General features: G+C 42.0%; 1 protein-coding gene across 1 annotated transcript; it reads right to left on the bottom strand.

Annotated features, from left to right (window-relative positions):
* Positions 1–925: 925 nt before the first annotated feature.
* Positions 926–8,728, bottom strand: cfd (complement factor D (adipsin)). Its single transcript, XM_057858597.1, has 5 exons — positions 8,629–8,728; positions 8,404–8,560; positions 4,060–4,201; positions 3,704–3,994; positions 926–1,690 (listed from the first exon to the last, which is right to left on the bottom strand). The coding sequence occupies exons 1-5, from the start codon at positions 8,678–8,680 to the stop codon at positions 1,529–1,531; spliced, it is 804 nt and encodes a 267-aa protein (XP_057714580.1). The 5' UTR covers positions 8,681–8,728; the 3' UTR covers positions 926–1,528.
* Positions 8,729–12,479: the final 3,751 nt, after the last annotated feature.

Below are 12,479 nucleotides of genomic sequence, written 5' to 3'. Positions count from 1 at the left end.
ACGTTTGGCTACGTAAGGGTGGTACATATTAAGGGCTCAGCGCGCATCAGCTGGCCACTTTGGATCAGTTTGAGTAGCAGGCTAGCAGCATCACTCATATTAGGTGAATACTGAACAGATATGCTTACTGCCTGATGAACTGACAGTAGAAGTGAATTATTAGCTTCCTCTGTGACTAGCAGTACGCCTGAAGGTTCGCCTACCGCTGTAGCGACAGGAGCGGCTTGGCTGCTTAAGAGAGCGGCCAGTGTCTTGTCTTTGGTGCTTTATTGCGCGCATTTCACTCGATATCCGAGGCACATTAAGGCCTCTTGTGAGGGAAAATAGTTGGAACAGTATTTGGTTTTAGTCTGCGCTTATATCCATCCGCTCCGGTGAGCTCTTTCATAAGTTGTCGTCGACTAAAAGCCTCGAACGCGGTAGGAGAAAAATGGCGAGAAAAAAGCCTTGGGTGCTTTGGAAGTTTTGCCAGTCTGCAGGCATTTTCCAAACCTTTGTCCTCTTCTTATCAACAGGAAATCTGTGGAGACTCACGTCTCGTCACTCCCCTTGTTTCCATTTGACTGGAAATTGCATCCAAAAGCAGCACATCGTGGCATTTTACTTAGCGAGTTTAGGCAGCAATACGCAATTGTTGTACACGCTACACAATTGGAAACATCCCATTTGTATCATCACTCCGAGCCCGCAAAACATGGCGCCAACAATTGGTATTATAAAATATTGCCACTGATTTAACATTTTATGTGTTTCTAACAACATATTTTAGTACAACAGAACAATTGTGGTTTATTAGAGCCTACATGTATTTAAGGTCGAGGATCCCTTTAATAAAAAGTCTCCACTGAAAAAGCCATCCGATACGTTCATCTGTTTTATACACCTCACCATCCAATCGAAGGAAGAACCAGATCGTATGTTTTTTTTTTTTTTGTATCTTGCAGTTTCTCAAGAACTGTTTTATTTTTGACAGGCAATAGATACACACACACAAAAAAAAAACCAATCTGCATGGGAGCGTTCTACCCAGCCAATGCTATGAAAAGCCAAGTGTAATATTTGTTGCAACACTGTCCGTACGGTATGGGGAGCAGTGTCTAAAAAAAAAAATTAAAACATTAAACCCGTGGAGTCATTCTCTGAACTTAAAAATGAAGCTTGAAATAGTTTAAATTCAGCACTTGCACTTGTGACTAAGGTTACTGTTTTGACTTTATTGTATTAGGTCGCTTTCTACTGTTCTTTACACACCGTATGCATTTAGTTTTACTTGTTTGTGTACGGGTATACTTAAAGTTCAATAAATGTTTGGTGTATTTCATTTCTAATATGTATAACTGGCTAAAACATTTCTGGTATTTCAAAATGGCTGCTCATAGCCGTTTTCCCTACTTTCTGCAAATACTGCCCTCATTGACATTTTTTCCTACTATCACACAGCACAAAAAAAAAAAAAAAGCGAAATTATGTTTTTCAAATTCTTAACAAGATTCTGCCTGCTGTTTGATTAAAAGCGATTACAATTCCTTTAAGCTTCTGGTTGAAGGCCCATGATGGCGTCGATCCACTGGGTATAATGCGAGATGACGGTGTAGATTCCCGGTTTCTTGATCTGCCCGCACTTTTTCCCGCCGTTGGATGTGATGCCAACCACCACGCCGTTGTAGAGTAGGGGACCACCAGAGTCGCCCTAAAATTACAAAAGACGTGGCAAAATAAGGCAGGGATTTTGTAAGAAAAACAATGTTATTTTGAATGTATCACTCACACAAACGTGAATGGTTTTTGAGTCATTCCTATTTATCGGGGTATTTCCAGTGGTATGAAAAAGTATCTAAACCTTTTGGAATTTCTCACATTCCAGCATAAAATCACCATCAAATGTGATCTGATCTTTGTGAAAATCACATAGATGAAAAAACAGTGTCTGCTTTAACTACCACCTAAAAAAATTATAGGTCTTCATATTATAATGAGGATAGTATGCAAACAATGACAGAAGGGTGAAAAATAAGTAAGTGAACCATAACATTTAATATTTTGTGCCCCACCCCTCCTTTGGCAGCATTAACTTCAAACAGACACTTACTGTAGCTAAAGATCAGTCTGGCACATCAATCAGGACTAAGCTTGGCCCATTCTCCTCTACAAAACGGCTGTAGTTCAGCCTGGTCCCCGGGATGTCTGGCATGAGTCGCTTTCTTTAGGTCAGGCCACAGCACCTCATTTGGGTTCAACTCTGGACTTTGACTTAGCCACTCCAAATGTTGATTATGTTCTTCTGAAACCATTCTGAAGTTGATTTACTTCTGTTTTGGATCATTGTCTTGTTGCAGCATCCATCTTCTTTTTAGCTTCAACTGTCTGACAGACGGCCTCAGATTTTCCTGCAAAACATCCTGATAAACTTTTGAATTCATTCTTCCATTAATGATTGCAAGTTGTCCAGACCCTGAGGTAGCAAAACAGCTCCAAATCATGATGCTCCCTCCACCATGCTTCACGGTGGGGATGAGGTGTTGATGTTGATGAGCTGTTCCATTTTTCCTCCACACATGACGTTGTGCGTTAGTCCCAAACAATTCAACTTTGGTTTCATCAGTCCAAACAATATTTTGCTAAAACTTTTGCAAACATTAAACATTAAAAAGGTTTTTTTTTTTAAGACAGCAGTGGCTTCCTCCATGGAGTCCTCCCATAAACACCTTTCTTGGCAATTTTTTTTTACATATCGTTGATTTGTGCAAAGAGATATTGGACTGTGCCAGTGATTTCTGTACGTTTTTAGCTGACACTCTAGGGTTCTTTTTTACCTCTCTGAGTATTCTGCGTTGAACTCTTGGCGTCATCTTTGGTGGCCGGGCACTCCTTGGGAGAGAAGCAACAGTGCCAAACTCTCTCCATTTGTAGACAACTTCTCTGATTGTCGATTGATGAACATCCAGACTTTTAGAAATGGTTTTGCATCCTTTCCCGGCTTTATACAAATCAACAATCCTTGATCGCAGGTCTTCAGACAGCTCTTTTGGTCGAGCCATGATGCACATCAGACAATGCTTCTCATCAAGACATTTCTTACCAGATGTGTGTTTTATAGTGGGCAGGGCAGCTTTAAACCACTCATCAGTGATTGTGCACACACCTGACTTAAATTGTTTGGTAAGAATTGGTTTCGATTGCTCTTTAAGTCTCCGTAGGCAGAGAGTTCACTTACTTATTTTTCCGCCTTCTGTCATTGTTTGCATGCTATCCTTATTAAAATATGAAAACCTATAAATGTTTGGGCGGTTTTAGTTAAAGCAGACACTGTTTTTACATCTGTGTGATTTTGACAAAGATCAGATCACATTTATTGGTGATTTTATGTGAAATGGGAGAAAATCCAAAAGGTTCAGATACTTTTTCACACCACTGTAGTGTGAACATATGACTGAAACGTTGTCGCATTTTCGTCTCGTTGTCCTCTTGTCAGATGAAAACTGGCATTCATCTCGTTATGTTCCCGTCTTCCAAACCACGTTTTTAGCTCGTCATCATCACGTCATTGTCATGAAAAAATTGGTCGCCGCCGAAGTATTTTAGAGTTGTTGACGAAAACAACACTGGATAGAAATTTACGACGATGGACTGGTTTCTGTCCTAAGAAGGAAGGCCAATTGGCTAACAGTGTGCACAAGGTAGCCATTTCAGCGGGTCTGCTTACATCACAGGAGTCCTCTATCTTGTGCGGCCCGTCGCAAGGGTCAGGGCACAGCTTGTGAGCGCAGATCATGTTGTCGGTGAACTTCCTGCCAAAGTAGTCGCTTCGCCGGCACCGGGCGGAGCTCAACACGCGAATGAACGCTTCCTTTAGCTCGTCGGGTCTGGAGCCCAGGTTGTCCACGGAACCCCAGCCAGCCGTCTCCACTTCCGCATCCGCACTAGGGTTCGCGCCACCAGCTCGCTGGAAAACTGCTGCCTGGACGGCCTCAGAGGCGTTGAACGGGCGGTCCAGCTACGTCCGTCAAAAGAGAATGTCCAAAAAGCACTGACTGAGGCGTGCCGTCAGCATGGACCTACCTTAATCAGAGCAATGTCGTTGTCGTAGTTGTCGGCGTTGAAGTGAGGGTGATTGTGGAGCTCCAGGATGTCAAAGGTCTGCTTAGTGTCCTCGGCTTGACTCAGAGAGTGAACGCCGAGAACCACCTTCCTGCCGTTGGCCCTTTTACACCAATTTCATCCCAAAAATGGTTACTCGACTAGAAATCATGACAGAATGTCATTCATGTAACTACTCCGTATCATGATACCTTCAAAATATCGAATTTTCAGTGGCCATCCACAGTTTATTTTCTCGTACACAACATTATGACATCAAGATATCCTGTTTTCAATATCGGTCCATTGCCAATTTGTTGATATCTCCGAAGAACAAATACATGTTTTGTCTATTACTCAGTTCTGTATTTTGATACCATTAAAAAGATAACCAATTTCAATGTCTGTTAATGATCAATTCGTGACACAAACAAAATCGCGGAAAAACGTCATGTTATTCTTCTTTTGTCTATTCCTCTGTTTCACAAAATCATCAAAATATCCCATTTTAATTGTCACGCCACTGTTTTGCAATTTGATTGATATCACCCAACGACCAAGAACAACCAAGTTCCAAGTTTTTCATTTTTTTTATGTCTATTACTCGACTCCATATTGGGATACTGTGAAAATATCCAATTTAAATGTGAGTAGTCCAAAACCAATTTGTGACTTAGTCCATATCGCTAAAGAACGTCATATATTTTTTTCTTCTGTTTTGTCTACTACTCAACTCCACATCGTGATATTATTATGGATCGCATATTTTTGCACCCGAGTCCGAGTAACCTGATTTTGAGAATCTGCCTATACAGAGTCCCGATCTGATACTGAAAAGTATTAAAAGTTCCAAACATGTTATTGTCCCACTGTTATAATGTGAAATATTTTTAAACAAGAATAACTTAGAAAAATGCTTGTCTTTATTAAATGCTTAATTGACTCAGTCCACTCAAATCCACTCAGGCTTTGACGCTCATGCTGCTGAGAACAGCCTCTCACTTACACAATGAGTTGCCACAGCATACTTTAACAAGCAAGGTTAACGATGACTGACACGTGTGCCTTTGATCGTAAAACTTCTAAGCCTCTCTGTCAAGATCAAAACTAAAAACCTGTCAATCATCGTTACCTTTAAATGCTAAACCCAAGCTGCACTGTACAGTTTGGCCAGGAGTGGTGCTGTATGAGCATGAGGCAGAATTATTATTATATATTATTATAATTATTATTTTTAAAATAAGACCCCATCCTTTTCACCCAATTCCGATCCTCTGAAAAATGGCACGATCGGCCCGATTTCTGATCATGTGATCGGTTCAGGACACCCCTAGATATTATAAAAATATCCAGTTTCAATGTGGCTGATTTCACCGTTTCCCAATACAGGCAGTCCCTGGGTTACGAACGAGTTCCGTTCCTATGCTGGAGACATAACACAGATTTCCGGGAAAGTTGGAATTAACCCTTTAAGTACCCTTAAAGGAATCCACTGATAGAAAGACTTATTCTTAAAAGATAAGTGTTAGTACAAGTTATTATTACTTGATATTAAAACCCCTCTTGATATTTTCGTTTTTATACAATTTATAAAATTATTTTCACTAGTAGGTCACCATTGTTGTTGACGTCGCAGGGCGGTGACGTCACAGGGCCATGGTGCCAAAATTCCACCTGTCACTCTAAAAAAAAACAACAACAAAAACCGTGTCACTCTTTAATTATGGAATGTAGTGATTTAAATACGCCACAAGGTGTCAATGGCAAGTTTTACATTAATTGGGATCAAGCCAATGCGTGCATTATTTCCCTTGACTGACATTGTAGTCTCTTTAATCCACAGTGGGAGAGGAAGGAGAGTGGACACAGGCATTCAGATTCATAGCTCGTACCGCGCCGTTTATTGGCATAAGCTTCGGCAAGTCTTTCACAACACACATAAGTATCATATAGTGAAATGAAAATACTACAAAACTAATACTCATATCTCTCAAAAAATGTCACCAAGAACAAAAGTGCTTCAATCTGTACTACTGAGACCCTGTTCTCACACAGTTAACAAAACAATGCAAAGAGAACTGGCATTCACAATCCAAATAGATGCGCAAAATACACATAAAACTTACTCAGACTTTGGTCAAACTATAAACATTTGAGCAACTCCTGTAGCTCAACAAATACACTGGATGGCAATATTTAGTCAAAATACGCAGACTATGATGCTGGGAGCCATTTTCAGGAGCATTGTGAAGACAACACTCAAATGGACGTGAATCACAATAGATCCAGTCTAAACAAAAAAAAAAACGGAGCTACGGTGTCAGTCGAGGGGCAAAACACACTCAATGTCTTGAGCGCTTATTAATTTAAAACTCGCCATTGACACCTTGTGGTGTATTTAAATCACTACCTTACATAGTCAAAGTGACTGTGAAGTACGGCAGCGTGGCCCTGTGACGTCACCGCCCTGCGACGTCAACAACAATGGCGAGCTACTAGTTTATTTTTTTCATTTAAAATTTTACTAAATTTATTAAAATGAAAACATTAAGAGGGGTCTTAATATATAATTATTATTACTCGTACTAACATTTATATTACAAGAACCGCATGTATTTTTATCCGTGGTTCCCTTTAAATACCCCCTACATCTCATAATAACTATCCAAAACATGTATTTTACGTCATTGTACTATCCTCGCCAAGCGGTAATGTTTCCACTTTCTCTCATTTGGCTGCACCACCTTTTTGCGGGAACAAATGTTTGCAAACACGTTCTTCATGCGTTCTTACTCACGTGTTGAAGTATTACCTGCTCTACGCTTCCTGCGGCAAAATAAAAGCATGCATTACAAAAAAAAAAGTTAACATTATAATCAAATACACATTTTGCCAAAGGGCAGAACAGTCATATACAGATACTGTGAGGTACAATAATGTACAGCTTACGCGACCCAAAAAAATAAATAAATACGACTGGAGACAAAATGGCGGACGACACTCCGGTGTCGTAAAGTTGGAATCACATAATTCGGATACGTCATAACCCTGGGACTTGATAATAAATAAATGTGTCATACCATAGACTTCATAATGTATTGACAGGACACAGGGCGCGGGGCCGATAGGGGGCCTGCATTATTGGCGAGGCCGTCAAAGCCGACCGAGCGGAATCACAGATAAAGAGCTTTTTTCATTGAAAATTACTGTGAATAAATGCTTAAATCTGCAAATTCTTTAGAGATATGGAGGTAAAACAGTCTCGATTCTTGGTCAAAAGCAAAACAAAACAAAAAAAACTTGCCGTTAGCATTTATTTTACGTAAATATGTTGAAGTACAATGCTAGTCTGTTAGTAAATGTAGCTAGTAGCCACCTCATGTAAACAGAGCTTTTTCGGTTAAAATTCTTGCGAATAAATGCTTAAATCCCCAAATTTTTTATAGATATGGGCCTAAAACATTCTTGATTTTTGCTTAAAAGCCAAAAAAAAAAAAAACTGCAGTTATCATTTATTTTACGTAAATATGTCGAAGTACAATGCTAGTCTTTAAGTAAATGTAGCTAACGGCCGCCTTATGTAAACAGAGCTTTTCTGGCGAAAATTCTTGCCAATAAATGCTTAAATCCTCGAATTCTTTATAGATATGGACGTAAAACACTTGATTCTTGGTTAAAAGGAAAAAAAAACCGTGCAGTTAACATTTACAGTATTTTATGTAAATATTGCAAACTATGATGCCTATGCAGTAGCGGCTAATTTCTCCTATTGATTTTTTCCACAACGTTTCAAAATGCACGCATGGTACGAAAAATATAATAATTACCTTCAATCCTCGAACAAATCACTCCTGAGACAATCCTTCGTGTTGGTATGCGGTACAGCTTTCATACTCTATCAACAGAAATCCGGCGTTAGATCGCTGCGTGCATGTGTTTGTGAATAGCTCCTTTTGATGTAGGCGGCCCCCTACTTGAAGGCGAGGCGCAGTAAATGGCCAATCTGACCCGTGAATCCCATTATGAGGTCTATGGTCATATATGTTTTTCTTCAATTACTCGACTCCGTGTCATTATCACATTAAAGTAACCTATAGACAATGTTAGTCCATTCCCAATTTGTGGCATTCAATATCGCCTTCTTTTGCTTTGTCAATTACTCTGTATCGCAATACAATTAAAATATCCCATTTTCAATGTTACACCATTACCAATGCGTTAATTTGCCCCTCCCAGTCAAAACGGATCGGATGTCTAGCACTGTCAATGGCCACCAAATGAGTTCAATATTTGCTGCTTCGTGTTGGTAAGGAACTGCTTTCTTACCCGGTGGGCATACAGTGCACGGCCGTCATGACCCAGCGGTCGGCGACAACAAAGCCTCCGCACTCGTGCTTCATGGCGTCTCCCTCGGCCACCTGAATGGACGCCATGTAGGGACGAGAGTGGGCTGCCGCCTCCCTGCCCCCGATGATGCCCTCCCCTGCGGAAGGTCGAGCTGTCACCTTTGGGCCGTGGAAAGGCGCGGCGACAGGGCTTTGGCCGACTCACCCGGCGCGAAGAGCGCTAGTGCAAAAATCCCCGTGACCACCGGCGACATCATGGTGGAGCTGCAACAGGAAAAGTCAAGCAGCTGGGATGTTTTAAAGACTCGGGGAGGATGTGGGAGTTTCCTTTCTGGGAATTCAAAAATGAAAAACAGGAAAGCACAAGCAATAACTCAATGCCAGAAGTGCAAAAACAAAATAACTTTGGAAAACAATTGCCTGGGTATCGACAAATGGTTGTATTTTTTTAAATTTCTACTTGGCTGCCATGGATGGCGCTAGACCAGTGTGGGCAAACTGGTCCTCAAGGGCCGAAGTGGGTCTTGGTCTTTGTTACAACTGATCCAGCACAGGCAGTTTAACCAATGAGGGGTCCAGGGAAACAAAAAGCACATGACTGCAATCAACTTATTGCAGTTGTAGGACCAGGGGTCTCACGAGACCTAATACAATACTGAGGCTAAAATAGCACTTTAAACTACTAGTCCTTCTCAAAAAATCAACACATTGTGATAAAGTTCATTATTTTCTGTAATGTACTGATAAACATTAGACTTTCATATATTTTAGATTCATTACACACAACTGAAGTAGTTCAAGCCTTTTATTGTTTTAATATTGATGATTCTGGCAAAAAAAAAAAAAAGGTACTCTAAAGAAGCTACTAACCGAATCATCTGAATAAACAAATTAACTCAAAACCCCTGCAAAAGATTCCTGAGGCTTTTTAAAACTCCTAGCCTGGTTCATTACTCAAAACCGCAATCATGGGCAAGACTTCCGACCTGACTGCTGTCCAGAAGGCCATCATTGCCACCCTCAAGTGAGAGGCTAAGACACAGAAGGAAATTTCTGAGTGAATAGCGTGTTCCCAGAGTGCTATATCAAGGCACCTCAGTGGGAAGTCTGTGGGAAGGAAAAAGTGTGGCAGGAAATGCTGCACAACCAGATGAGGTGACCACACCCTGAGAAAGATTGTGGAGAAGGGCCGATTCCAGACCCTGGGGGACCTGCAGAAACAGTGGACTGAGTCTGGAGTAGAAATATCCAGAGCCACCGTGCACAGGCGTGTGTGAAACAGCGGCAGAAGCGCCTGACCTGGGCTACAGAGAAGCAGCACTGGACTGTTGCTCAGTGGTCCAAAGTACTTTTTTCAGATGAAAGCAAATTTTGCATGTCATTCGGAAATCAAGGTGCCAGAGTTTGGAGGAAGACTGGGGAGAAGGAAATGCCAAAATGCCGGAAGTACAGTGTCAAGTACCCACAGTCAGTGATGGTCTGGGGTGCCATGTCAGCTGCTGGCGTTGGTCTACTGTGTTTTATCTAGGGCAGGGTCAATGCAGCTAGCCGTCAAGAGATTTTGGAGCACTTCATGCTTCCACCTGCTGAAAAGCTTTATGAAGATGAAGATGTCATTTTTCAGCACAACCTGGCACCTGCTCACAGTGCCAAAACCACTGGTAAATGGTTTACTGACCATGGCATTACTGTGCTCATTTAGCCTGCCAACTTTCCTGACCTGAACCCCATAGAGAATCTGTGGGATATTGTGAAGAGGAAGTTGAGAGACACCAGACCCAACACTGTGGATGAGCTTAAGGCCGCTATCGAAGCATCCTGGGCCGCCATAACACCTCAGCAGTGCCACAGGCTGATTGCCTCCATGCCACGCCGCACTGACGCAGTCATTTCTGCAAAACGATTCCCGACCAAGTATTGAGCGCATAGCTGATATAATTAATTTAAGGTTGACTTTTTTTGTATCAAAAAACACTTTTATGTATTGGTCTGATGAAATATCCTTATTTTTTGAGATAGGGATTTTTGGTTTTCCTTGACTTTTTTGCCAAAATCATCAATAATAAAACAATAAAAGGCTTGAACTACTTCAGTTGTGTATAATGAATCTAGCATATATGAAAGTCTAATGTTTATCAGTACATTACAGAAAATAATGAACGTGACGTCACATCCGGTGAGTGTATCGTTTGTTTGTTAGCGCTGCTACTAGTCGCTAATCTCCTAGTGCTCCTCAATTTGTTTTATCCCACGGACACATCGGAGAATCGATCCTAGGCTGGTTCGGCTCTCCTAGCGCTCCTTAATTTGTTTTATCCCACGATTTAACAGGTCGTGGGTTAAAACTACTCTACTCTCCTCTTTAGCTCTATCTTGCTAGCCTAGCTTATCCGAGCTATGGCTAGCCCTCTGCCTTCTTCCTCCCGTCTTTTCTGCTCAGTGTGCTGTATGTATAGCGAGCACCCTGGCTCCTTCGTCGAGGACAATAGTAGCTGTAGGAAGTGTAGCTTAGTCTCAGGGTTGGAGACCAGGGTTTCTGAGCTAGAAGCACGGCTCTGCACTCTAGAGACGAAAGCTAGTCCTAGCTATAGCCAGGTAGTGGCAGGGCCCGCAGGTCGTGCTTGCAGTAGTAGGATTGCTAGCGCAGTCAGCCCCCCAGCGAGCCCCGTGCAGCCGGGGGAAATTAAGGACGGATTTGTGACTGTACGGGGGAAGCGCAGTGGTAAACGCACAACCTTAGTGCACCAGCAGCTTCACGTCAGCAATAGGTTTGCCCCCCTCAGCGACACACCAGCTGAACCAGACACTCTCGTAATTGGAAGCTCCATAGTTAGAGACGTGAAGCACCCGGCGGTGTCTGTCAGGTGTTACCCAGGGGCCAGAGTCGGTGACATCGAAGGAAACCTCAGGCTCTTAAAGCAGAGTAGGAAGAGGTTCCGCCGTATCGTGATTCACGCAGGCGGTAACGACGCCCGGCGGAGACAGTCTGAGGTGCTTAAATTAAACGTAGCCTCGGTGTGTAAACTTGCTAAGTCGATGGCGGACACCGTAGTTTTCTCTGGTCCTCTGCCTAATTTGGTCAATGATGAGATGTACTCTAGATTCTCATCATTTAACCGCTGGTTGTCTAGATGGTGCCCAGAAAACGATATAGTCTTTGTTGATAACTGGCACGCGTTTTGGGGCAAGTCCGGGCTCATGCGCCGAGACGGCATTCATCCGACTTGGGACTGTGCTGCTCTCTTAACTCGAAATTTGGCCGCCAAACTAAGTCTCCCAAAGTGACACTTCAGAGTGGGGGCCCGGGCGCAGTGTTGTAGTGTAAAACACAACTCTGTTAGTAGTGACCATTCGCCTCTTTCCGAGCTGTCACAAATCCAAAATTCAGGACAGAAGATAGAGACTGTGTCCGTGCCTCGTATAGTGAACGGGGGAAAACAGAGTACTATAGGAACGAGACCAAAGAATTTAATACATATAGCCCCTGATAGCAGTGAAAATAAAATAGCTCTTAATAAATATATAAAATGCGGATTATTAAACATCAGGTCAATCTCGCCCAAATCTCTGTTAGTTAATGACTTAATTGGGGATTATAATATTCATATTTTGGCCCTGACTGAAACTTGGCTTCAGCAGGATGACTTTGTTAGACTTAATGAATGCACACCCCCAAGTCACGTGAATTTTCACACAGCTAGAAGCACGGGCCGTGGAGGGGGGGTGGCAGTAATATCACACTCTTGTTTAGGTATGAGCCCAAAAAGTAAATCTAATTACATTTATAACTCCTTTGAAAGCCTAGCACTATCAATTATAGACGCTAACTGGAAGAACCAAAAACCAGTTCTTTTCATAGTGGTTTACCGTCCCCCTGGTCCCTACTCACAGTTTTTGTTAGATTTCTCTGACTTTTTATCTAGTATTTTGCTAAGCTGGGATAGAATTATTATTGTAGGGGATTTTAATATACATGTTGACGATGAAGGTGACTCCCTTGGTAAGGCCTTTAATGACCTACTAGATGGGACTGGCTTCATTCAAAATGTAAATAAA

The sequence above is a fragment of the Corythoichthys intestinalis genome, chromosome 15, assembly GCF_030265065.1.
Source record: "Corythoichthys intestinalis isolate RoL2023-P3 chromosome 15, ASM3026506v1, whole genome shotgun sequence".
Classification (NCBI taxonomy): Eukaryota; Metazoa; Chordata; class Actinopteri; order Syngnathiformes; family Syngnathidae; genus Corythoichthys; species Corythoichthys intestinalis.
Note: the sequence above shows the minus strand (reverse complement) of the source record. Positions and strands in the feature narration are given on the sequence as shown.